Source organism: Myodes glareolus, chromosome 2, assembly GCF_982192425.1.
Source record: "Myodes glareolus chromosome 2, mMyoGla1.1, whole genome shotgun sequence".
NCBI classification, from domain to species: domain Eukaryota; kingdom Metazoa; phylum Chordata; class Mammalia; order Rodentia; family Cricetidae; genus Myodes; species Myodes glareolus.
The window spans coordinates 959,551-987,458 of NC_142027.1; the positions used below are offsets into that span (position 1 = coordinate 959,551).

At 40.7% G+C, this 27,908-nt stretch overlaps 1 protein-coding gene and 1 pseudogene across 2 annotated transcripts; one reads left to right on the forward strand and one right to left on the reverse strand.

Annotated features, from left to right (window-relative positions):
- Positions 1–27,629, reverse strand: LOC148122845 (endogenous retrovirus group K member 13-1 Env polyprotein-like). 2 transcript variants are annotated; one of them, XM_087898274.1, is made up of 6 exons: positions 27,502–27,629; positions 13,075–13,201; positions 12,819–12,879; positions 11,622–11,695; positions 9,758–11,453; positions 8,938–9,516 (listed from the first exon to the last, which is right to left on the reverse strand). In XM_087898274.1, the coding sequence occupies exons 1-6, from the start codon at positions 27,526–27,528 to the stop codon at positions 9,480–9,482; spliced, it is 2,022 nt and encodes a 673-aa protein (XP_087754400.1). In that variant the 5' UTR covers positions 27,529–27,629; the 3' UTR covers positions 8,938–9,479. The 2 variants fall into 2 exon arrangements, with proteins under 2 accessions (XP_087754402.1, XP_087754400.1); XM_087898276.1 differs by lacking the exons at positions 8,938–9,516; positions 9,758–11,453; positions 11,622–11,695 and adding an exon at positions 1–1,611.
- LOC148122844 (olfactory receptor 5L1-like) overlaps positions 1–27,908 on the forward strand; it is a 52,521-nt pseudogene that overhangs the window by 485 nt on the left and 24,128 nt on the right.

A 27,908-nucleotide genomic window follows, 5' to 3' on the forward strand; every position in this document is an offset into this window, starting at 1 on the left:
GCTGTATGTTTATTAAGTTATCCTTTTATACACTTTAGAAACAATTGCTTCAATCAACAGTTTTACCTAAAAGAGGAACTATAGATCATGAGTTAACCAAGAACTTATTTAGATTATGCACACAAAGCAGCTTAATGTAGCAAGAGTGTTCTGGGGGCTTGTAAAACATTCTAGCCTATTTTAAACAAGGGCCTCTAGAGACATTATCTCACTGTCCCAATCTATTCTAAGATTTCCTTCAGTGAGTAGAATAGTTGCTTCAAGCTGAGACTGCAACCTCAGGGCAGCCACTTCCACAAACCACAGGGCATGTGATACTTGCTCTCAGAATTAAAAGTCAGAGGGCTTGTCACTCTGAAATGTCCCATAGCATTCCATGGAACTTCTCTTAGATTCCAAGGTAGTACTCAACACCTCCCCTGGCACGGGTGGCACGATCCCTGCATTTTATAACACAGTCTCCAAATCTCCACAACTTCTTTTTTCTTTAAATTTTTTAAAATTACTGCCTTCCACAGAGTGACCAGTGAGCTATGTGTGGACCGAATGCAAGCGAAGTATAAAATAATAATCAGGAGTAGGAGCACGAGTAATACAATCCCCATGCCTCCTGCAGTATGGGACAGACTTTGTAAAAGACCTTGAGGGTCTAATCCTTCCAGTTGTTTCAGGAATGCATCAGCCAAGGCTGGAACATCATCATGCTCAAACTGTCAGCCAAATACCTCTTGTATGTTTAACTGCAGGCTATTAATAATCTTAGAAGCAGATATATTTCCTTCTAAGTATTGCTGAATTAATTGCCAATCATGTTCAGAGTCATTATAATGCAAGCTGGTCACACAAAAAGTAGTGGAATTCCAATCACACCTAACCCAGATTTGTCTTTCTATAACCAAAACCTTCTTCCCAAACCAGTTAACTGTTTGCTTGAGAATGTTAATTTGAGTCTGCAGTCATGTGTCAATCTGTGTTTGGGCTAACCACAGCTCATGGGAATCTTTATGCCATTGTTCAACAAAATGCTTAGTCTGGAGGGAAGTATGTAGAGCCATTCCTGACATGGTGGCTACCGTGGCTACAGCTATAAGACTTAAAACAACTGCCAGAACCACTCCAATCATACGCTTAGTGCGCTTAAGAAGTTTGGTAAAAAATCCCATCACAATAGTATCAACAGGATTCTGGGACCATTCCTGGCCCAGTTTAATGGGTAGCCAAATATGGGTTCTTTGTTGCAGAAGCACAATGCTGTCCCCAGGTTGTAAAGAAACAGAGGTATTAAGACATGAATACAAACGGCAAGAGGAGCAGGACATTCCTAGCCCAAAAGTAACCTTTCCAACAAGAAAAACATACGGAAAAGGCACACAGGCAGTAACATTATATTTTTGAAAAAGGGTAAATGAATAACTAGAAGCAGATTGAGCAGTCCCACTAAATGACCCATTAAACAGCATAACAGGTTTCAACACGGCAGCAATCTTCCAAAGGTGTGTCTGCACAGCTGCAGGAGCAGAGAACGAAGCCATCCGCAAATCTGCGATGCCACCATCTCCCCAGGCCATCAGGCGGGAACCAGTCACGATACCCTCTTTAGGGTCAGGCATCCTAGTGGTTTGAGATAAATCACACAATGTCAAATTCCATTCAGAGCAAGTGTTAATAAATTGTCCATATGGTCCCCACGCAACGTAGGGGCCCATGCGCTTCCCAAACTTTCCTTGACATTCTTGCCAGGAAAAGTACTGATGTCTCAAATCAACATATGTAAAGACAGAGCAATATGGAATAGTCAATTCATCAGCAAATTTAACGTTATTCCAGGTCTCATTAATAGACCAAGCAGATACCTGCTGTAGCCAAGTGCGTGATGTTTTAGTACGATTCCCAGGAAGCAGCCAATGCTGCCACCCAAATGGCAAGCAAGGAGGCTTGCCAAGGCAGATGGGCAAACCTGAGCCTGTATGAGAAAAATTATAAGCACTTCCATCATCTTTGTTAAGGTGTGTCAAATTGCCCCAAGAAGGGGGGGGGGGCAGGATGGCTGGGTAAGTAAAGATAGATGCGTCCACATCTCCCCAAAACACCGGCTCAAACAAAGGTGGATTAGGGATATAGGTCCCGTAATTTACTCCCGCTTCCACAGAAGAGGTTACAGACAACAAAGCACACATAGCCAGAAACAGGTTTTTCACGTTAGGTGTTTTGCCTGTAGGAGCCAAAATCTTTTGTCCTTCAAAAGTTAATTTTTTAATTTGCCCCCAACTAGGTAAAGGTGTGGCCTGATTATGTCGAGGTCGGCGTCTACGTGGTCTGCACAGGAATATCAGGTGGTGTAGACAATGGGGGGCTCTGATTGCGAGCCCTCTGGTGCAGATACGGAGCCATTCTTATCGGGCCATGCCTGGATCCATTATTGTTGTCCATTGCCTATGGAGACAAGACCATATCCCCTGCCTCTATGTATTAACACTCCTGGCTGCCATTCGGTATCCTTAGCCAATTTTATCCATACTGATTGATTCAGATGTGGATATCCTTCTTTCTCTGTAAAATGCTTCTCTGCTCTAGTCAATATCTCTCCTTGTGGTAAATTTAGAAAATTCAAAATAAACAGTGTTTGATGTAATATAGTTCTTGCATTATTCTGTAAGGTGTAAAATAATTCCATTCCAAAATCCTCCTTTTTAATTTTTTAATTTGCATTTTTAAAGTACCATGAACATGCTCAATAAGGGTCTGACCCTGAGGATTATATTCAATGCCTGTTTTATGAATTATATTATGCAAGGCACAAAAGCGTGCAAAATGCTGGCTGGTATAAGCAGGTCCATTATCAGTTTTTAAGATGGCTGGCACACCCATAATTGCAAAAGTCTCGAACAAATGTTGAATAACATGTTGTGTGCATTCTCCAGGGAGAGCAGTGGCCCACAAAAATTTAGAATAAGTATCTATGGTCACATGTACATAGGATAAGCGACCAAATGCAACTACATGAGTAACATCCATTTGCCACAATTCATTGGGAGATAAACCTCTAGGGTTAATTCCAGAAGGTACAATGCGAAGATGCATGGGACGACAAACAGGGCAATCTTTAACTATTTGTTTTGCCTGCTGATATGGAATTTTATACTGTATATGTAAATGGCCAGCATTGGAATGATACAGGGCATGGTCTTCTTCAGGAGTAATAAAGGCTAGTAATTTAGTTACCTGAGCATTTCCATAAGTAATAGGCCCAGGCAAGGAAGTATGAGAGCGAACATGGGTAATATATAGTTTGTTACTGCGATGCTGCAATAAATGCTGTAAGGATTTAAAAAGAGATAATAAGGATTGTTTTAGGGAATAAGTAACTGCATTATAAATGTTTTGTACCACGCCCACTACATAGGCTGAATCTGCTACAATATTAACTTCACAAGGAAATTCCTGTAATACCTTAATGACTGCAAATAATTCATTCTGTTGAACTGACCCCAAATCTGTATTTTGTACCCAATACTTATCAATGGTCCAAGAGGCACATTTTTTAAAAGAGCCATGTGTAAACATGGTGGGTGCTGCTAGGGGATACCTAGCAACTATGTCATTTATAACAAATTGCTGTCTGTGGAAGCAATCCCATAATTTACTAGATGGAAAATGATATTCAATATTACCAGTAAAGGAGGCTAAAGCTATTTGAATTCTTGAGATGTCTGTAATAAATATTCAAATCTATCCTTAGCTAATGGAACAATTATAAATGAAACATCCATACCTGTTAGAGTTATAGCCCTCTGTCTACCCTGCTTAATTAATAAGGCAATCTGCTGCTCATAGGGCATAATATTTTTTGCAAAGCGATGTCGAGTATAAATCCATTCAGCTGGGCGCAGCGCCTGACCAAGTAATGCGATGGGATATTTCCATGTATCAAGAATATAAAGAGTTAAAGGCTGCAAAGGATCAATACGTTCTAAAAAGGCTTCTTTCAATTGTTGCTCATATTGTAACTCTGCTTCTGCCTCTTTGGTGAGGTTCCTGGGGCTAGTAAGAGAAGAATCTCCGTGTAACAAAGAGAATAAATTATGTAACTGATAGGTAGGTATTCCTAATGTTGGGCGAGGCCAATTAATATCCCCTAATAATTTCTGAAAATCATTTAAAGTTTGCAAACTATCCCTTCGCAAGGATACCTTTTGAGGGCGAACAGTAGTACGAGATACTACATACCCTAAATAATTTACCACCAAATCTCTTTGAATTTTCTCTGGAACGATTACCAAGACAAAAGGTTCAAATTAAGTGGGCAAAACTTTTAATAGGGATTCCAATTCCTCAATATCTGGTCCAGCAAACAAAATATCATCCATATAATGGGAAATATATAAACGAGGCCAGAAATGACGCACCAGATTCAAAGCTGCATCAACGTAAAGTTGACACAATGTGGGTGAATTCATCATACTCTGAGGCAGAGTTTTCCACTGAAATCGATGATGGGGACCACAATGAGTAATTTGGGGCAAGGAAAAAGCAAATCGTTTCTTATCCACAGGGTGCACGGGGATAGTAAAAAAACAATCCTGCAGCTCAATAACAATCATAGGTATATTTTGAGGAAGTGCCACTGGTGATGGAATGCCAGACTGCAAAGCTCCCATGGGAAACATGGAAGCATTAACCCCCCCGTAAATCAGACAGCAATCACCATTTACCAGATTTCTTTTGAATAACAAAAATAGGTGAATTCCAAGGGGAAGTAGAGGGCTCTATATGGCCCTTCTGTAATTGTTCGTGTACTAAAGAATAAGCGGCTTCCAATTTCTCCTTTTTAAGAGGCCATTGCTCAATCCACAGAGGTTCTTCCGAACTCCACAAAAGTTTTATGGGTTCCATCTGTGGAAAGAGCAACAGCAAGATTTCCTAATACTAAAATTGAATGTGAGTTCCCCATTGCTCCAGCAGGTCTCGTCCCAATATAGTAATGGTTACTTCCATCACATAGGGTTTTAACACCGCAACCTGGCCATCCTCAGACACTATGGAAACAAATGTTGTAGCTTGACCAATGGAATTGACAGGAGTGCTACTTACTCCTCTAATTTGGCAGGGGACAACCTGATAAGGGATGGATAAAGGCCATTCCTCCAAATTTATAATAGTAATGTCAGAACCAGTATCTACCAGCCCAAAGATACTGCGTTCTGCCAGTTGAATTTTTAGCTAAGGTTGTACTTTTTTTATCTGAGCTGTCCACAAAACATTTATCTCATCAGTACTACCAAAACCCCCTTTTCGGCTTGCTGCTGAATAGCCAATAGGTAGAAAAGGCAAAAGTAACAACTGAGCATACGATCTCCTTTAGCAAACTGGATGTCAACTGCAGCTGACATCAAAATTTGTATTTCTCCTTCATAGTTTGCATCTACAATGCCTAAATGGACATGCACCCCTTTTGCATTGAGACTGGATCTTCCTGTTAAGAGCACAAACATCCCAACAGGCAGGGGACCATAAATGCCAGTTGGAATATGCTTGGGAGAGTCCCCCAGCCCCTGCTGAGAAGGGCGTTGCTATAAAGATATAGGGTCTTTCTGTCCCTCCAATCTTCTTGCCTTTCTGAGGCTTGGATGATAGCCCATCTTTGTCATCATCTGTTGTGAAGCTGGGGAATACTCATTACTGAGTTTAAATCCCATGTCTTTCAGCAGATCCCTCTCCCACAGGGAAACGGGGAGCTCTAGATCATAAGGCTGAATACTCCCTGGATGGCCTTCATCGTCGCTCCATTGCAACTGTCTAGCACTCATATCTGGGGCTTTTGCATAACCCAGGCCTTGTAAGGTTTGAGAGGAAGTTTGAAGTGGCCATCCTGATGGCCAATCCTTCTTGGCTATGATGCTTTTATCAGCACCTGTATCCAACAGGCCAAGAATGCACTTTCCATCTACTTTAAGCGTTAAAACTGGCTGTTGGTCCAAGTCAAGGGACAAAAGGGTTAAATCTGTGCCCGAGAAGACAAAACCTCTATTTCCTCTTTCTGCAGGGCAGGCTTCAAACCTCCCATGAAGACTGGGACGGAGTATGAGCTGAACAATCCGATCTCCAGGAGAAATAGCAGAAATGCCTCTAGGTGACTCCACCATAATTTTGACTATTCCAGTATAATCTGGATCTATAACTCCAGGATGAACTCTTAGTCCCCTCAATGTTGCGGAAGACCTCCCTATAAGTAACCCTACTGTTCCTAAATTAAGAGGCCCCTTAAAGTCCAATTCTACAAGCTGGACCCCCATTCTAGGGGTTAATACGACCGTGGTGGTAGCACGGAGGTTCAGTCCTGTTGAGCCCACAGTGGCTCTCCGTGGTCCTTTGGATGTCGGAGAATAGGCCACGCCCCCTGGCATGTGTCCCCATTCTGACACTCAACTGCCCCATATATTGGCAGGCCCTGGTGGTGGGGGCCCCACTGCCCATTTCTCGGATGGGAGTCTGCAGGCGTCTGAGGCAGAGGCTGGCCATTTATATCCTTTAGAGACCGGCACTCATTTGCCCAATGTTTCCCCTTTTTACATCTTGGACATATGTCTGGCTGAGCTGAACGTTGACCACTAGGCCCTTGAAGGGTGCCTCCTCTTTCTGGACACTGCCGTTTTAAATTTCCCACTATGACACACTTAAAGGCACCTGAAGCTGCTCTTTTTCCTTGTGTTAGTTGAATCACTGCTGCTGCTAGGCCTGCATTTGTAAGCGGACTTCCCAATTCTCTACAAACCTTCATCCATGCCTCAAGGTCTCAGCTTTTGTAAGGGGTTATAGCATTTCTGCAATCCTTCGTGCATTGTTCATACACCAGCTGTTTTATCAGTGGCATAGCCTGATCTGGATCCCCAAAGAGTCTGCCTGCAGCCTCAATCATGAGAGCAACAAAGTCTGAAAATGGATCAGTGGAGCCCTGCAGGATCTTAGTAAGATTGCCACTCACTTCCCCCTGGTTGTGCAAGGCCTTCCAGGCTCTAATGCCAATTCTATTAACTTGTTCAAAGACTTGAACTGGGTACCCGGTCTGCTGATTGGCAAAGGGACCCTGGCCAAGTAGCATGTCCCTGTCCCAAGCATGGTTTTCTACTGCTTGATTGGCAGCTGCTTCCTGGTTTGCAAACTCTATCAAAAAGGCTCTCCAGTGACTGAAGGAGCGCTTGATCCAACCAGATTCTCTGGAGGAGGCTGGATTCTCTGAATGTGGCTGGCCCGAAGTCTTTCTAAAAGGCCATTGACAATGACTCTGGGACTTGTTTCCTCTGTATATTCTGGATTTTTGGGGATCCAGTCTGATTGGATACTCACCTTCCTGGTCCTGGAGGGAGTGGGGAGGAACTTGAACTACCGACAGGGCAGGAAACCCTGACTGCTCTTAGGGATGGAGAGGGAAGAGGAGAGGGAGTTGGGGGAGTGGGAGGGTGTTGGGAGGAGGGGCGAAAATGGAAACTTTTATATTTTAATAAACTTTGAAAAAAAAGGCTCTGTTGATCCTCCCAATCCAAGAACAAGGGAGATCTTTCCATTTTCTGGTATCCTCCTCAATTTCCTTCTTCAAAGACTTAAAGTTCTTGTCAAATAGGTCTTTCACTTCCTTGGTTAGAGTAACCCCAAGATATTTTATGCTATTTGTGGCTATCGTGAAAGGTGATGTTTCTCTGATTTCCCTCTCAGCTTCTTTATCCTTTGTGTATAGGAGGGCCACTGATTTTTTGGAGTTGATCTTGTATCCTGCCACGTTACTAAAGGTGTTTATCAGCTGTAGGAGTTCTTTGGTAGAGTTTTTGGGGTCGCTTATGTACACTATCATATCGTCTGCAAATAACGAAAGTTTAACTTCATCCTTTCCAATTCGAATCCCCTTGATCCCCTTATGTTGTCTTATTGCTATTGCTAGGACTTCAAGCACTATATTGAAGAGGTATGGAGAGAGTGGACAGCCTCTCCAGTATAGATATTGTCCTGGGCTCAAACACGCACGAGCAAGCCCACTCCAACCGCTGGGCATCATGCAACATAGGTTCAGGGCTTCTATCTGTGCCACCGTGAAGGAAGCGCTAGTTCCATAAGTTCTTACAGACTCAGCCAGAGATTTAATAATCTTAAAATCTAAAGGATCCTTATATCTGTTCCCTTGTGGATCCTGAAACACTGGATACGCTAGTGATAGCTCAGTTCTCACCACTTTCCAGACACCCGGACAAAATGTGCATCCGGAGGTGTCCTGGCCTCGTCCCACATAAGGTGGAGTGGTGGAGGGTGTCATGGAATGAGGTGTCGGAGATTTTGAACCTCCTTTCTCCTTTTTTCTCTCCCTTTTTCTTAATTTTCCCTTCTCCAATTTTTTTTTATGAGCACCTGCAGCTCCTTATCTGACTCAGCAGATTCTGGATATCCTCCCTCTGACTCTTTTAATTCAGAGGGGTCTGGGTATAACTTTCCCCACTTCTGATGGTTCCTTTCACTGCTTGCCTTCTCTGACATTTCTGACCATTCCTCCTGCAACATCTCCAGCGCTGCCTGGCCATCTTCTACTGCTTCACTGCAGTGCTGGTCCTCAAGACAGCTTCTAACTAGTTTCCAAACTGGCCTAACCCCACCCTTAAGGGTCCCTTGCACAAAGGCAAAATCTAGGTCTCTCCCTACCTTCTCCCACGATGATATCGAGAGACTCCCTGAAACGGCAAACCAGGGTACAATGGTATCTCACTCGTTCAGAAACCTCTCCAAAGTGCTTCCTTTTATCTTTAAATTCTTTGAACGTAGCAGTTCGTTAAGAGCCAAGAAAATTGGCTGTGACTGAGAAGCGCCCATAATTATTTTTCCTTTTACTTTTGGTTCATCAACTTGCGAAACCGCACTACGCTCTCTTTATCTAAAGAGTAGAGCAATTACCACCCCCCCACGCTCTTGTCGCGGTTGTTCTCTCTTTGTTTACAGAGTAGAGCAATTAAGCCATGCTCTTATTGCGGATTCCCAACTTACCTGGGAACTTTCCAGTGTACTGCCCTGGCTGCAGAAATTTCTGAGTCCTTGACAAGAGGGGTCTCCATAGGGGCCACCACTTGTGGCGTCCGCTTTGACCAGCAAAAAAGACGCAACACAGACTCTTCTAACTGCAGTTTATTCAGGAACCTTGAACAACCTTCTGACCCCGGGGAAAGCCCCCTCAAAGCTAGAATAGCCTCTGGGTAGCCAACCCAGCAAGCCACATGGGAAATGGGGATAGGCCCAGGTACGCAGAAGCAAGCCTGATTACAAATTTTGGCCAAAAATGGAAATGTTTATGATTAGAGAGCACTCATTGATTGGGGGGATGAAAGGCAGAAGCCAGTGCGATCTTTAAGGCGTGGCACAAAGCAGCTCTCTACAGTTTCGCTCCAAAATGGAATCTTTCATGACTTTGTAGATTACTGAGACATGCAAAGGCTTTACCACACTGATTACATGCATAGGGTTTCTCTCCAGTATGGGTTCTTTCATGACTTTGAAGACTACAGTGCTGTGAAAAGGCTTTACCACACTGATTCACAGGGTTTCTCTCCAGTATGGGTTATGTTTTTGAAGACTACTGTACTGTGCAAAGGCTTTACCACATTGAGTACATTCATAGGGTTTCTCTCCAGTATGGGTTCTTTTATGTTTTTGAAGATGACTGTGCTGTGCAAAGGCTTTACCACACTGATTACATTCATAGGGTCTCTCTCCAGTATGGGTTCTTTCATGAATTTGTAGATGACTGTGATGTGCAAAGGCTTTACCACACTGATTACATTCATAGGGTTTCTCTCCAGTATGGGTTCTTTCATGACTTTGTAGATTACTGAGACGTGCAAAGGCTTTACCACACTGATTACATTCATAGGGTTTCTCTCCAGTATGGGTTCTTTTATGTGTTTGGAGAGTAAAGTGACATGCAAAGGCTTTACCACACTGATTACATTCATAGGGTTTCTCTCCAGTATGGGTTCTTTTATGTTTTCGAAGACTATCGCGACATGCAAAGGCTTTACCACACTGATTACATTCATAGGGTTTCTCTCCAGTATGGGTTCTTTTATGTTTTCGAAGACTACTGTGACATGCAAAGGCTTTACCACACTGATTACATTCATAGGGCTTCTCTCCAGTATGGGTTCTTTTATGACTTTGAAGACTACTGTACTGTGCAAAGGCTTTACCACATTGAGTACATTCATAGGGTTTCTCTCCAGTATGGGTTCTTTCATGAATTTGTAGATGACTGTGATGTGCAAAGGCTTTACCACATTGATTACATTCATAGGGCTTCTCTCCAGTATGGGTTCTTTCATGACTTTGAAGATGACTGTGCTGTGCATAGGCTTTACCACACTGATTAAATTCATAGGGTTTCTCTCCAGTATGGGTTCTTTCATGACTTTGTAGATTATTGAGACATGCAAAGGCTTTACCACACTGATTACATTCATAGGGTTTCTCTCCAGTATGGGTTCTTTTATGACTTTGAAGACTACAGTGCTGTGAAAAGGCTTTACCACACTGATTACATTCATAGGGTTTCTCTCCAGTATGGGTTCTTTTATGTCTTTGAAGATGACTGTGCTGTGCAAAGGCTTTACCACACTGATTACATTCATAGGGTTTCTCTCCAGTATGGGTTCTTTCATGAATTCGTAGATGACTGTGCTGTGCAAAGGCTTTACCACACTGATTACATTCATAGGGTTTCTCTCCAGTATGGGTTCTTTCATGAATATGTAGATGACTGTGATATGCCAAGGCTTTACCACACTGATTACATTCATAGGATTTCTCTCCAGTATGGGTTCTTTTATGACTTTGAAGACTACAGTGCTGTGAAAAGGCTTTACCACACTGATTACATTCATAGGGTTTCTCTCCAGTATGGGTTCTTTCATGAATTTGTAGATGACTGTGATGTGCAAAGGCTTTACCACACTGATTACATTCATAGGGTTTCTCTCCAGTATGGGTTCTTTTATGTTTTTGAAGACTACAGTGCTGTGAAAAGGCTTTACCACATTGATTACATTCATAGGGTTTCTCTCCAGTATGGGTTCTTTTATGTCTTTGAAGATGACTGTGATGTGCAAAGGCTTTACCACACTGATTACATTCATAGGGTTTCTCTCCAGTATGGGTTCTTTTATGACTTTGAAGACTACAGTGCTGTGAAAAGGCTTTACCACACTGATTACATTCATAGGGTTTCTCTCCAGTATGGGTTCTTTCATGAATTTGTAGATGACTGTGATATGCAAAGGCTTTACCACACTGATTACATTCATAGGGTTTCTCTCCAGTATGGGTTCTTTCATACCTTTTAAGATGACTGTGCTGTGCAAAGGCTTTACCACATTGATTACATTCATAGGGTTTCTCTCCAGTATGGGTTTTTTCATGCCTTTTAAGATCACTATAATGTGCAACAGTTTGACCACACTGATTACATTTATAGGGTTTCTCTCCAGTGCATATTTGTTTATGCATTTGAAGGTGACTGTGATGTGAAAAGACACTACCACATTCATTTTCTTCATAGCATTTCAATCTAGTATTTGTTTTTTCATGACTGTGAAGATGACTGTCCCATGCAAATGTTTTAACACATTGAGAATATGCAGAACGCTTTTTTCTAGTTTGACTTTTTTCAAGCCTACAATGATAATGGTACATGTGAAAGCATTACTACATTTAATACATTGTTGAATATTTTTATCTGATTAAGTTAATTTTACAATTTAGTCCTATTTTAAAGAGGAATTATCTGTTAAGGTTTTATCACCATGTTTACAATATTGTTTTTCCCCTTCATTAAGGCTTGCTTTCCATTGTTGAAGATAACTGATAACAGCCTTTAATATATGGTTCACAATTACAGAATCTTTTTTTCTGTATGAGAACATTCATATATTTGAAGAGAACTGAAAAAACTCAGAGCATTACCACTCTTATTGCATTTATAACATTTCCTATACTGCGAGTGATGCTACATTTGTTAAGTGAATTAGGACACAGAGAAGTTTTTACACAGTCCTAGTACTCATGGTGCTTTTCTGAAATGTCAGTTTGTTGATATATTACTTGTATACGGGTTCATCAAATTCAATAAGTATACTTAACATGGGGACTGCTACATATTTTCTATTTGTTCTGAGAGAGGTATGATATATCTTTTCACATCCCTATGCTCATGTGTCTTGTATCCAGAGTAATAAATGACGTACCTAGTAAAGGAAGAATAACAAATATAAGATTTCCACATTGAGTTCACACAGTTTGACTTTGTGTCCTCATAAACTTGTAGTATATGGATTAAGGCAACTCCAAAACAGCTGCCCTTTGATTCGTAACTCTAAATGCCCCCTCACTAAACTTAACACAGTCACAAGTGTATGGGTTAAATTACCTTTTCTATGGACTGTTAGTGAAATAGATAGTTTTAGAGATATACTTATCACCTATTCAACATGCATATCTTTTATAATATGAATAATATGAGATAAATGGATTGACAACTTTACAATAATATAATAGCTCTCATTGTACTATGATTCAAATGGTAATATAGGTTAAGACATTGTTTTCTTAACTTCTTTCTTAAAACAATGGTTTGCAAATGTAGTTCACCTATCTGAAATTAAGGTATATGATTTTGTGAGAATTTAATAAACATCAATGCACTTTATTATTTACACTGTTGCTTTTGTTTAAAACATATAGGATTAATTACAAATTCTTCAGAGGTACATTTGTATCAGCTTATACATGAAAATTACCTTTCATGTCTTCTAGAATTTTGACAATGTTCTTCAAAATTATGGTCTTCCCAACTGTATCCTAAAATATAATGCCAGAAATTGTATGATTTATATTAAAAATTGTAAAAAAATTACTTACCATTTGAAGCAAACCTTACAACCATGCCTGATTTATTTACCCCATTCTTCTTTTTTAACCATATTACAAAAGAGCATCAGTAACCAATGAATAATTGTCGCCTTGTATGAAACATAAAAGATAATACAGTCTTACCTATAGTACTGAGGTTTCTGTAGGTCTCTACCATCACATCTATGTAGAGACTCTTCTGGGAAGGATCCAATAAAGTCCATTCTTCCCAAGTGAAGTTGACATGTACATCATCATAGGTCACTGAATTCTAAAATATCACATACATGTGTACAAAAGAAAGTATAATTTTGACAACACTGTAAATGTATACTTCTTTGACAGTATAGTCATATAATTCTGGTGCTCCCCATACTTATTCCATGACAAAGACATCATAATTTAATCACCAAGACACTTTAGAAGCAAACTGAATAGGAGGTTCACCTCTGCCATTTCTGAACCCTTTGAATGAGTTCAGAACCTTGCAAGAAAAATGCTTACTAACCAACAATGAAAGATGCATAAACAGAACATCAGTACAGAGTACAGATAAAAAAAATTGTATGAATGATTAATTCCTAACTACAAAAAAGAAAATAAAAGAAAATTCTGGATGCATTGAATCATGACTCTCTAATCTTTGCACTCAGAAGGCAGAGGCATGTATATCTGTCTGCCTCTGAGTTGAATACCAGCCTAGTCCATGCAATCAATACTAGCGCAGCCAGAAATATATGTTAAATACCTGTTTTACATGGAAAAAAATCAACCAAACAAGCATAAAAGCTAGAAATAACTCATAGGTTTTTTTCTGAAGTTTCTACAAACAGTTACGCATTCACTTCAACTCTTTATTCATCTACCAGAAAACTGAAGTGCCCCCAACTTAAACTGCAATATAAATGAGATTTTACTAAAAGGCACTGTGTTTGTAAAAAATTAAAAATGGGCAAATGAAATCAATATGCTTAGAAATTAATATGCTGATTACAAATAATAAACACAGAGCAGGAAAGATGGCTCAACAGTAAAGAGTCCTCCTGGTCTTGCATAGAGGTGGGCTCAAGGACTTACATGGGGGAATAGTAACTATCCATTATTCAAGTTCAAGGTTTCTAATACCATCTTTTGATCAATGTAAAGACCAGGTACTCACATGGTGCATATCCAAGTATTCAGGTATAACACTCTTTTAAAATAAAAATTCAAAACAAACAAAACAGGCAGGAAGAAGGTTATGCACCTGCAATCCAATAACACAGAAGGCACAGGCAGTATTAATGTCATGAGTACATGCTATCCTGGGAAACATAATGATACCCTCTGTCAAATTTTAAAATTCAAGATATGGGTGAAGCTCAGTACAACACCATATGCTTGATAGGAACAAAACCACTATGCAACAATATAAAAACTAAAAAGCCCACCTTTAATCCCAGGACTTGGGAGTCAGAGATTCTCTGAGTTTGAAGCCAGCCTGATATATAGAGCTACTTTCAGGACAGCGAGGGCAACACAGACAAACCTTGTCTTCAAAAAATAGCAAACAAAAATGAAAACAGTAGGCTACCAAACCACCTTAGCACCAATTAGCAGCAAATTCTACTGAATTTTGTGTGATTTATTGATAGAGTTTATGATGGTGGAAAGTTATGACAGCAAAAGAAGAAAGCTGACTGATTAGTTTCAACCATAATACAGCAGGCACAAAGAACAGGAAATGGGTTGAGGATGTAGAAACTCAAATTGTGGAATTCTTTCTGTATGCTGTGATTATCATTAGTTAATAAAGAAACTGCTTTGGGATTATAACAGAGCTTTGGGACAGAACTTAGGTAGGTGGGAAAACTAAACTGAATGCTAGAAGGAAGAAAGCAGAGTCAGAGAGAAGTCATGTTGTAGAAGGAGTGGTGGGCAGCATTCCCTCCTGGCTCCTGCATGGCTAGCTTCACACCCAGAAATAACAACACACAAACTGTATTCATTTAAACACTGCCTGCCCCATTAGTTTCAGACTCTTATTGGCGAGTTCTCACATCTTGCTTTAACCCATATTTAGTAATCTGTGTAGCACCATGAGGTGGTGGCTTACCAGGAAAGATCCTAACCTGTGTCTGTCTTGGAGAGGAGAATCATGGCATCTGTCTCACTGCCTTCTTCCGAGCATTCTGTTCTGATTACTACACCTACCTAATTTTTTGTCCTATTAAAGGGCCAAGGAAGTTTCTTTATTAACCAATGAAAGTACACATAGACAGATGACCCTCCTCCATCAGAGACAGACGCTGAGAAATTTAACTGGTAAGCCACAGACACATGACAATACACAAATTAATAGAAATTGATTAAATTAATATGTAAGCGTTAGCCAATAAGAAGGTAGAGCTAATGGGCAAAGCACTGATTTAATTAATATAGTTTCTGTGTGATTATTTGGGGCTGAGCAGATGGGAAATAATAAGCGGCTTCCCACAACAAACTGGTGCCCACACAGCCAACTAAAAGCCACTTAAAATCTTAGAGCGCTAGGAAAGGAATTCTAGATACTAAAAAATGAAGTTTAGCCACATTTATTTCCCCAAAAGGATTTTGCTTACTGGTAACATGCTGCGGCTCCTTTTAGAGAAGTTTTCCTGATTTAGAGGTAGCAGAAAAAAAGCTGAAGATTTTCATATAGTTATCCTACTGGATATTGGAAGTAGACAAGATTGCCAGGCAAAACGTGGGTGCACGGGGGTGTGCAGGAGTGGATGTAAGGGGAGATTGGTAGAGACAAGGGAGAAGAGGAGGATTTGGGAAAGCTGGGGGAATGGGATGGGTAGGATGGAGGAAGGGTGGATATGGGAGCAGAGAAGTAAATATCTTAATTAAGGGAGCCATTATAGGGTTTGCAAGAGACTTGATTCTAGAGGGGTTCCCAGGTCCAAGGAGAAATTCCCAGATTGTTCCTTGGGCAGCAGAAGAGAGGGTGCCTGAACTAGTCTTGTCCCATAGCCACACTGATGAATATCTTGCATATCACCTTAGAACTTTCATCTGGCAATGGATGGAGATAGAGACAGAGACCCACATTGGAGCACTGGACTTAGTTCCCAAGGTCCAAATGAGGAGCAGAAGGAGGGAGAACATGAACAAGGAAGTCAGGACCACGAGTGGTGCGACAGAGACGGTGGGACTGATCTAATGGGAGCTCATCAAGGACAGCTGGACTGGAACTGGTGGAGCATGTGATCAAACTGGACTCTCTGAATGTGGCTGTCAATGAGGGCAGACTGAGAAGCCAAGGACAAAGGCACTGGGTTTTGATTCTACTGCATGGAATGACTTTGTGGCAATCTGGTTTGTTTGGATGCTCACCTTTATAGACCTGGATGGAGGGGGGAGGACCTTGGACTTCCAACGGGGCAGGGAACCCCTAGTGCTCTTAGGACTAGAGGGAAGGGGAGGTGGGAAGGGAGAGGGAAAAGAGAGGTGGGGAGGAGGTGGAAATTTTTAATAAATAAATGAATAAATAAATAAATAATAAAGCTGAAAATTTTGAAATGCCGGCTTTCCAGACTGTGCTGCCAGAGGGAAATCTGACTCTTCATGGAGGACCAACTATGGGGTCTGTGAGCAGATTTCTAATAGCAACGTAGACCCCATGTAAGCCAGAAAATGGGGCAATGTACATGGCTCTTGGAGGCAGCAAATATGCCTCTGCCATGTTGTAATATGTGGAGCAAGCAGGCAGGCCATATTTACTCTACCAATGGTACAGCTTAAGTTCATAAGAAGTGCTTAGCATTTTAAGAAGCGCTCCTTATTTTTCAAAAACAGAAGATAATGACAATTTCTGGGATCAATACAGTTGTAGCTTCCAAGATCATATAGGATTTGCCTCTGTAAACTGTAAATATGTTTTGTTCCCATTGGTTAATACAAAAAAAAAACTGCTTTGGGTTTATGGCAGCACATGATAGAGCAAGGTAGGAATTCCAAGAAAAGATAGAGGTGAAAGAAAGGAGAGTCAGGGAGATACCATGTAACTGCCAAAGGAGACAGATGCCAGATGGAACCTTACTGGTAGGCCACAACCATTGGCAATACACAGATTAATAGAAATGGGATAATTTAAGACGTAAGTGTTACTTAATAAGAAGCCAAAACTATTGGCGAAGCAGCGATGTAATCAACATAATTTCTGCGTAATTATTTCTGGGCAGCCAGAAAACCAAGAGCCTCTGTCAACAGAATGGTGTCAAAATGAGGCAACTTCATCAACAAAAAACCTGAGAGAGTTAAAAAAAATCTAGACACAAAAGAACAGAGTTAAGTAAGACTTCTTGGAAGTGACATATTTTTCCAGATGGGCTTTGTTAGATGACAGCAAGTAAGGGTGCCACACCTCCTATAAGAGATATCTTCCTGACTCAGCATTGGCAACAATTGATGCACAGCTTCTTTAGGGAAGGGCTTCCTGCTTTGTGCTGGCACAAATAGCTCTGTCTCTTTTGGGAGGTACTGCACTGAAATGGGGAGTGTGTGCACCATGTAACAAATTGCTTAATGGAGACATAGACGCACCAAGTTCCTGCTAAGCCAAACCAATATATATTTTAAAGGTATCTTGACTTCAAAATTTGGCTCTAAGGATATGGTGCTTTGGAAAAAAGGTTCTGCTTTTGTTTCTGCAGAGGATGAGAACCTGTTGATTCCTTCCAGAAAAAGGTTGTTTGATGGACCAAGATCCCCTGATAGGTTCCATGAACCCTCAAAATTACTAAGACCAACAAAAAGCAGAAGGCAATTTGAAGAAAACTACTCCAAAATTCTCAAATATTGTTTATAAATGTTTATTTACATTTAAAGGGGACATAATATAGAAATAATATTTTGCATTTGTACAGATTTTGGTCTATTGATACAAATTTAAGGTCAATATTGTTAAATGAATCTCTGGTCTTGTTTAAGGTATTTGATAAATACGAATTAATAGATAGTCATTTATAATAGTTAAACTTGGAGTCATATTAGCTAGGCTTTCTAGATGTACGGAGATATATTTCATATTGATAGATATTCTTCAAATCTTTCAAAGACATACAGAATATGGCATTTTAAATGTTTTCAAAACAGGCCATTGCATGACAGTGAGACATGTCTCCTTCTGGTAGTACCAATTATTTCAGAGAGGTTGATGGGCATTGCAAAAACTCGTTATGGAATTTGTCTTCAATGTGACAAGGCTAGCCATTTGGGCAAGAAACTGCTCTTGCCTGGATTGCTTGATGGTATGTTGTATAAACTGCACAAGCAGGACCTACAAAAAATGACTGTTAAAGTTGCCTAAAGGTGAGACAGTACCTGTTTCATGAAAGAGTCTGTTAGACATTCTGAAGGACACATATAAAGGTGACTGAGAAACTGCCATTATAGGTGGAACTGTCTTTGAAATTTTCTGCTTCATGGAAAAGTCTGCCAGACACTATGGGCCTGAAAACTGAATATGGATGCCCCAATGTTACAAAAAAAACTTTGGGAATCGGTCCAGGCAGCAAGATGTCTTTGTCAATTCTAGAGTTTTGGAAGTGCTTATAATTATTTAAAAAATACATATCCTTCTGGAGTCTTTGCTGGAGTTGAAGAAAGACAGTTTTATAATTATAATAGATTAGATATAAAACTTTAGACTCACAAAGATAGAATAGATGATAGATATTTTCCTTAATTTGCCAAATTAAATGGACTAAATATTGTAACTATAATTCTTGCTTGATGATTTTTTTTGTTATATGTAATCTTGCTATATCAAAGTTAAAATCCTTTCTTTTATTTAGACAGAAAGTGTGGGGGGGTGTTGTGCAATTCCCCTCTGTATGCTGTGAATATGTTTTATTCCCATTTGTTAATATGGAAACTGCTTTGGGCCTATGGCAGCACAGAATAGAACAAGGTGGGAATGCCAAATGGAGATAGAGGAGAAAAGTAGGCAGAATCAGGGAGATGCAATGTAGCCACTGAAGGAGACAGATGCTGGATGGAACCTTACCAATAGGTCACAGCCATGTGACAATATACAGATTAATAAAAATAGGTTAATGTAAGCATTCATGATTCCTTGACTACTAAGGGATCATACAAAGAAGTACAAATCAGCCAGAATGCTTCACTGCCTGAGGGAATGCAACAGTCTGTCAGGAACTGGGAGGTATAGAGTGACCCAGGAACCATGGACTTTAACCTGGTCTCTCAAGGGAGTTAGGTTGGGCCAGCTCCATGATTCCCTGAAGAGTCTACTGCCCAGTAAAATCCTATGACCTTGACCTCCACTGTCGGCTATTACTTGCAACATTCCCATCTTCTAGGTCATAAAAGAACAGATGATTAAGCTCTCTGTCCAGTTTTCTAATATCTTAAGCATTCTTATCAGAGTCAACATTCTTAGGTCCTTTGCAGAAACAAAATCCTCTTTGAGTCCCATTTTTGTTCCAACTTTCTTCTCTGTTGCTGTTATTAAATTATGCAATCAAAAGCAACTCAGGTAATGAACATGTTTATTTGGTTGTTAACCCTATTTCACAATTCTTCCTTATGAGAGCTTAGGCTAGATACTCAAGCTAATAACTAAAGGCAAAACAAGTGGAACCATTGTTTTCTGGCTTTCCCTCTTGCTTTGTCACTGTCTTGTGCTCAACTAGCTCTCCTATCTATCCCAGGGCTGCTTGCTCAGAGATAATGCCAACTCAGTGGAAGAGCCTTCCTATATCAATCAAAATCAATAAATCTGCCTCAGATACGTAAATCAGGTATTCTGAACTAGGCATACTCTCAATTGGTATTTTCTCAGATCACTCTAAGCTATGTCATGCTGGTAGCTGAGTCTATCTAGAAAGAGACAATAATATACAAGAAGGCTTTAACGATCCAAAGGCAATGTATTAATCATATCAATCACTTAAGCAGCAAAAACACAAACAAAGATAGATACGCCAGGAAATGGAAAGAGGCAAACATCTAAGATAAAGAAGAGAAAACTAGAGAAGATACAATGGAGGGGTAAGTGTGCTCCTGATCCACCACAATAGCCCAGTAAGGGAACACACAATTTTCCCGCCACCCTCATCTCCCTGGGTATTCCGAAGGGGCGGCTTCCCCCAGCTAAGCCCTCTCTCCTCATACCCCATCCCTGTTTTCAGCCAGGAACCCCTTGCCTTCCTCTCTGTGTTTTTCGGGGCATAAAATCCCCCAGCCCAACCTGTGTGGGCACTGGGACAGGGCGGTGAGTGCAACCCGGCAGGAGAGAGTTCTTTTGTTTTAATAGCCTGCCTGCAGCAATGTAGGACTGCAGACAGGGAGATTCATGGCAAGCAAGGGGCACTGATCCTGTAGCAGAAGATCCAGGGGAGGGAAGAGCCATTGGAGAGCATTTGAAGGAAGAGATGGGCAGGCGCCAAGGAAAGAATTACTCCATCAATCTGAAAAACAACATGAAAACACCAGATCCCAGCGATCTTACTACAGAAGGACTTGAACACCCTATTCCGGAAGAAGTGGAAAACAGTGTCATTATGAAAGCAATAGAGTCCCTTACACAGGGTATGAATAACTCACTTAAAGAAATAGAAGAGAAATATAATAAAAAGATGGAAGAAATGAGTAAAGAAATGGAAGAGAAATATAACAAAAAGTTTGAAGAAATGAGTAAATCCGTAAACGACACCCTGAGAAACCAAGAAAAAACAATCAAACAGGTAATGGAAACAGTTCAAGAATTGAAAACTGATATAGAGGACATGAAGAAACACAAACTGAGGGCCGGCTGGATAAGGAAAATCTAGGTAAACAAACAGAGACTTCAGAAACAAGCATAACCAATAAAATACAAGAGATAGAAGAACGAATCTCAGATTATGAAGACACCATAGAGAAAATAAGTGCTCTGACCAAAGAAAACAGCAAATCCAACAAATTCTCATCACAAAACATTCAGGAAATCTGGGCCATAATAAAAAAACCAAATCTAAGAATAATAGGGGTAGAAGAAGGAGAAGAATTGCAGATCAAATGTCCAGAAAATATATTCAACAAAATTATAGAAGAAAACTTTCCCAACCTAAAGAATGATATTCCTATGAAGGTTCAAGAAGCATACAGAACACCGAATAGACTGGATCAAAAAAAAACCCCATCCCCTCGAAATATAATGATCAAAACACAAAGCATTCAGATTAAAGAACGAATATTAAGAGCTGCAAAGGAAAAAGGTGAAGAAACTTATAAAGGTAAAGCTATCAGACTTAACCAGACTTCTCTATGGAAACCCTGAAAGCCAGAAGGTCCTGGATAGAATTACTGCAGAAAGTAAGGGACCATGGATGCAAGCCCAGACTACTATACCCAGCCAAGCTATCGTTCACTATCAACAGAGAAAACAATATATTCCAGGATAAAAATAAATTCAAACAATATGTAGTTACAAATGCAGCCTTACCGAAAGTATTAGAAGGAAAATCACAACCTAAGGAAACCAACACTCCCAATACTGCCTCCAATAACTCAGACATCTAGTGACCCTTCACAAGCACAACTAAAAGAAGGGAAACACATACAATCTACTACTCAAAAAAAAATAATAACCGGAGTCAACAACTACTGGTCATTAATATCACTTAATATCAATGGACTCAATTCACCTATAAAAAGGCACAGACATGGGGGAATGGGACGGGGGAGGGAGGAAGGATGGTTCTGGGAGCAGGGAAGTTTATATCTCAACTAAGGGAGCCATTTTAGGGTTTGCAAGAGACTTGATTCTGGAGGGGTTCCCAGGCCCAAGGAGAGGTCCCCAGATTGTACTCTGGGCAGCAGAGGAGAGGATGCCTGAACTGGCCTTGGCCCATAACCATACTGATGAATATTTTGCATGTCACCACAGAACCTTCATATGGCGATGGATGGAGATAGAGACAGAGGCACATATTGGAACACTGGACTTAACTCCCTAAGTTCAAATGAGAAGCAGAGGGAGGGAGATCGTGAGCAAGGAAAGCAAAATCAGAGGGGGCCCTCATCCGACGATGGATGGAGATAGAGACGGACACCCATATTGGAGCACTGGAAGTCAGGACCGCGAAGGGTGCATTCACCCACTGATACAAGGGGACTGATCGAATGAAAGCTCACCAAGGTCAGCTGGACTGGGACTGAACGAGCATTTGATCAAACCGGATTCTCTGAATGTGGCTGTCATGGGGGCTGACTGAGCCCCCGTGGTCCAAATGAAGACTGAGAAGCCATTGACAATGGCACTGGGTCTTGTTTCGTCTGCATGGACTGGCTTTTTGGGTTCCTGGCCTGTTTGGATGCTCACCTTCCTGGACCCGGAGGGAGGGGAGAGGAACTTGGATACCCCACAGGACAGGAAACCCAGACTGTTCTTGGGAATAGTGAGGGAGGAGGAAAGGGAGTGTGGGAGCGGGAGGGTATTGGGAGAAGGGGAGGAAGTGGAAAGAGTGTTTTCCGATACTTGAATAAACAAAACAAAAAAAGGCACAGACTTAGAGATTGGATATGAAAACAGGATCCAACATTCTACTGTTTACAAGAAACACACCTCAACCACAAAGACAGACACCTACTCAGAGTAAAGGGTTGGGAAAAGGTTTTCCAAGTAAATGGACCTAACAAACAAGCAGGTGTGGCCATTCTAATATCTAACAATATTGACTTCAAACTGAAATCAATCAGAAAAGATGGAGATGGACATTTCATACTCATAACAGGAACAAATTCATCAAGAAGAAGTCTCAATCCTGAATATCTATGCCCCTAATATAAAGTCATCCACTTATGTAAAAGAAACACTGCTAGAATTCAAGGCAGTCATCAAACCACACACACTAATAGTAGGAGACTTCAACACACCTCTCTCACCAATAGACAGGTCAATCAGACAGAAAACTAACAGAGAAATAAGAGAATTATTGGAGGTATCGAATCAAATGGACTTAACAGACATCTATAGAACATTCCACCCAAATAGGAAAGAATATACCTTCTTCTCTGCAGCTCATGGAACCTTGTCGAAAATTGACCACATACTCGGTAACAAAGCAAATTTCCACAGATACAAAAAAAATTAGTAACCACCTGTGTCTTCTCAGATCACCAAGGATTAAAGTTAGAATTCAACAACAATTATACCCCCAGGAAGCCAACAAACTCATGGAAGTTGAACAGTCAACTACTAAATCACCCCTGTGTCAAGGAAGAAATAAAGAAAGAAATTAAAGTCTTCCTTGAATTTAATGAAAATGAAGACACAACATACTCAAACCTATGGGACACTATGAAAGCAGTGCTAGGAGGAAAGTTCATAGCACTAAGTGCCCAATTAAAGAAAATGGAGAAAGCACACACTGGAAACTTAAAAGCACACTTGAAAGCTCTAGAAAAAAAGAAGTTGATTCACCCAGGAGTAGAAGACTGGAACTAATCAAACTGAGGGCTGAAATCAACAAAATAGAAACACAGAAAACAATGCAAAGAATCAACGAAACAAAAAGCTGGTTCTTGGAGAAAATAAACAAGATTGATAAACTCCTATCCAAACTAATCAAATAGCAGAGAGAGAACATGCAAATTAATAAGATCAGAAATGAAAAGGGGGACATAACCACAGACACAGAGGAAATTCAGAGAATCATTAGATCTAACTACAAAAGCCTGCATGCCACAAAATTGGGAAATGTACAAGAAATGGACATTTTTTTAGATAAGTACCATATACCAAAGTTGAACCAAGACCAGGTGAACAATCTAAATAGACCTGTCAGTCGTGAAGAATTAGAAGCTGTTATTAAAAATCTCCCTACCAAAAAAGCCCAGGATCAAATGGTTTCAGTGCAGAATTCTACCAGAACTTCCAGGAAGAGCTAATACCTACACTCCTTAATATATTTCACAATATAGAAACAGGAGAGTCATTGCCAAACTCTTTTTATGAAGCTACAGTTACCCTGTTACCAAAACCACACAAAGACACAACCAAAAAAGAGAATTACAGGCCAATCTCACTCATGAACATCGACGCAAAAATTCGCAAGAAAATACTGGCAAACTGAATCCAAGAACACATTAGAAAAATTATCCCTTGTGATCAAGTCGGCTTCATCCCAGAGATGCAGGGCTGGTTCAACATACGCAAATCTATCACAGACCAGTCAAGGCCCAGTCTTGCAGGAGTTGCAGGACTATCTATCCAGCACTGGGCAGCAGAGGCAGGATTAGGTGTTTAAAGTAATTTTCAGTTACATAGCATGAGGTAACAATATTATAAGCTCATAGTCTCCCACACCAGGATGGCAGAGACTCCCCCTCCCCCAAGGAATCCACACTCAACAAAGCTCAGAGGCCAAGGGCCACTACCCAGGTCACCACACAAATTAACAGAACCTGTCTGGCTCATGGCCCATTCCTTTCCAAGCATCTCTGACAGCTCAGCCAACCTGCTCTTCCTGGTCTGGGGACAGTGGCTCCTACATTCACCATGGCATGGCTTTGTGGTCCTCCGTACAGCTCCCTTAAGCAGAACAAGAGAATCCTGTAAAGAATCTGTAAACTACCTCCTACTGGTGCTCCTGATTGCCTAGGAGAGTCCTTCATTTGCTAGGATCACCCATCCTGGCTTCAAGACATTAAAATTACCCTACTGGGTGAATAGAGATCAAATGTCTCAGAGAGCAAAAACCCTCCAGGTTTGTCCTTCCACACTACGGTGAGACAAGACCCTAATTTATAGTTTAGTAAAATCCTCCATTCTCCTAGAGCACTTCCTGTACCTTCTCCAAGGCACACAGACCTATGTGTGCACATTCCATTACACACTCAATGTCCAATGTAGTCAACCCTTTACTTCATAGCTGGGAGTAACCAAACACAGGACACATTCAAACAGTAATTGTTAAACAAAAAGAGGCCATGGATTAGAATATAATAAAAGGTCCATGGGAACAGTTGGAAGCAAGAGAGAGATAGTGAAAATAATGTAATTACAATATCAAAAAAATATGGTTAAAAAGTAGAAACAAGCTTCATGGTCATGTGCTCCAGAGACTAGGGATCTGTATTATAGCACACCAAGTACAACTCACATCATTCTCTCAGGGTATACAGTCATGTTAAGTAGAACTACACCATTTTATCCAGTTCTTCTAGTTTGCTTGAACTACTGTAACTACAGTAATTTGGTTTAATAATAAGTTCAGTTTTTATATCGATTCTTGAATGCATGGTCTCTGGTATGTCACTTCTCATTGCTAATGTCAGCTACTGTCACAGCAGGAAAGCTTTCACCCTCTTTCTTGTCCATCCCTTTTTCTGTTGTGACTATGCTTGCTTTACAGTTGGTCAGTGAACTAAATTCTTACACCGGTCCTACTTCACTTATAAATTCACAATAAAATATGGAGAAGTTGGAGGATACTCTTTCACTAATCTATTTCTCCTTCCCACAGACCAGTCGAGGTCCAGCTTGGAAGGAGTTGCAGGACTGTCTTTCCAGCACTGGGTAGCAGAGGCAGGATTAGGTGTTCAGAGCAATTGCCAATTACATAGTGTGAGGGAAGCCTGAGCTACAGGAGACATTGATATAAACCAGTTATTCTCAATCTTCCTAATGTTGTGATCCTTTAAAACAGTTCCTCCTGATGTGTTGAACTTCCAACTATTAAATTATTTTCACTGCTACTTCATAACTATATTTTTGCTACTGTTATGAATTATAATATAAAATATCTGTGCTTTCTGATGGTCTTAGGCCAGTCCTGTGATAGGGTCATTTGATCCCCCAAAGGGAGCCGTGACCACAAAGGTTAAGAAACCCTGCTCTAAACTGATGTAAATAAACAGCAGTTAAGACAAAATGGAATGAAATTATTAAACTAGGAAACATTGAAAAATATAGCAGTAATGCATTTAAAGAAAATGAATGTTAAAAATGATACCAATAATTGATGATTTAAAATGATTTAAAAAACAGTAGGAAACTTATGTATACTAAATCTGAAATAGAGTAGGCCCTTCCCTGATAGAGAGAATGCCATTAATATGAGACTGTAAGACTTTATTCCATATAAAATGTTAGCTACTGAGTGTTGTAATGTGATGGTGTTAAGTCAATCGCCTGTTTCTCAAACCTTTCAGCTGACTTGACTATGTCAACTAAGGTTATACATATCTGCTTGGGAGAGTAGTCTACTTGGAAACAATATTTAGTAGTTCAAGCTATCCTCCCTAAATTGTACACCCACCAACTCTGTCTGCCTTGATTCACATGGAAGAAATTAATACATGAAGAGAAATTACAAAGAAAGTCACTCACCATGCCCCATCAGTCCTTCTTTGTAATGGAGACCCCTGCAGTGCAGCCTGTGACCTAGCCATTATCTAGTCTGTTTCCTCATGCATTGAACACAGAACAATGTTCCTCCTCTTCTGGTCTGAAGGGAGAAGCCATGCTCCACACACAAATCCTTTTCTGTTCTGCAATGGACAGTCCACTATGTGACGCAAACACAATTTTAGAACTGTGTGGTGCTGCAGACATGTAATCCAAGTTTTAGTGTTTAGTCAAGAGGAGAACAAGGGCAATGCCTTGTGGGGCTACAGACAGACAGGGTTCAAGCATATCTCAATCAAAATAGGAGACCTTGACTCAAAATTAGTTTTCAAAAAGACTGGAGATTAATTCTACAATTAATATACCTTTATGTCACAACAGAACTTAAAGTTGGTTGAGACCCTGTAATGGCCCTTTGAGCAGCATTTAGAAGCCAGTTTTTTAATGGAGGGATGGGTATTTGTGCTGGTTGTAAATCAGGTTTGTCTCCTTTATTATGGGACTGTAGCCGGTTAAAACAAACTTTTATATTTTATCATACTAATCTCTAACAGGTTAGAATAACATTACCTTTGGGGTATCTGGGGTGAAGCTCTTCCTTACCTAAACTCTACGTTGTGACTTAATGTTTCCCAAGAACTGGAAATTCTATTACCATCAATTCTACTCTACTACATCACAGTTTAGCAGTGGAGTGCTATTCTATACAGGAAATACTGTTTACAAGCTCCACAGAATTAACTCAGGATGAATCCTAAACCTAAATATTAAATATTCAATGTGCAGAACTTCTGGAAGATACTAGAGGGACCAGAGCTCTCTGACCTTGGCAAATCTGTGTTCCACTGCGACAATACAAGCACTAAGGGAGCCTGCATTTCACAGTGAAGTCAACAACAAGGGTATTTCAAAGCACAGTCCCGCTCCCAAATCTCTGAACAGGCGCAGTAAGGATAGTGAAGTCACTCAGAGGCGGCCAGCCAGCACGGGAATTTCAAAAAACATGCAGAATCAAGCAGCATCACGCAGACCCTGCTGAGGTATGCAGGACCAGAAGGACCAGGCAGAAACATGAATAACTCTGCACCTGGTCACCGACTCCTACCCGGCCAGAAGAGGATCCACAACAAGGTCTCCTATGGCTCAGCTAGCTGCTTCTCCTGGTCTGAGAAAAGCCCCAAACTCACCACATTGTGATTTTCCAGCTTGTCCATGCTTTGCTCAGCTTACTGCACTCACAGCAGAGAACAAAAAACCAGAGACGCCGACTTCTCTTCAAAGTCAAGCTGGAAAATGGCCGCTGCCGGAAGAATCCTGCACAACTTATGACTGGCAGGTCACCTGAGGGCCTGATTGGCTAGCGAGGTCTGAGTGACAAGAACACCTTCCTTAGTGGTACAGTATACTTAAAGACACAGCACAATTTTTCCTGGCCGCGACTTCCAGTCAGACACAGAACTTTTCTAGCCACAGGCTGCAGGATTGGCTTTGAAGAGGAGCTGGCGCCAGAGATTTGGGGTCTGCAGTGTGATCGCTGCTGCAGGGAGCTGCGCGGAGTGTTTGGGAAAGCTAGAAAACCACGACATGGTGAGAG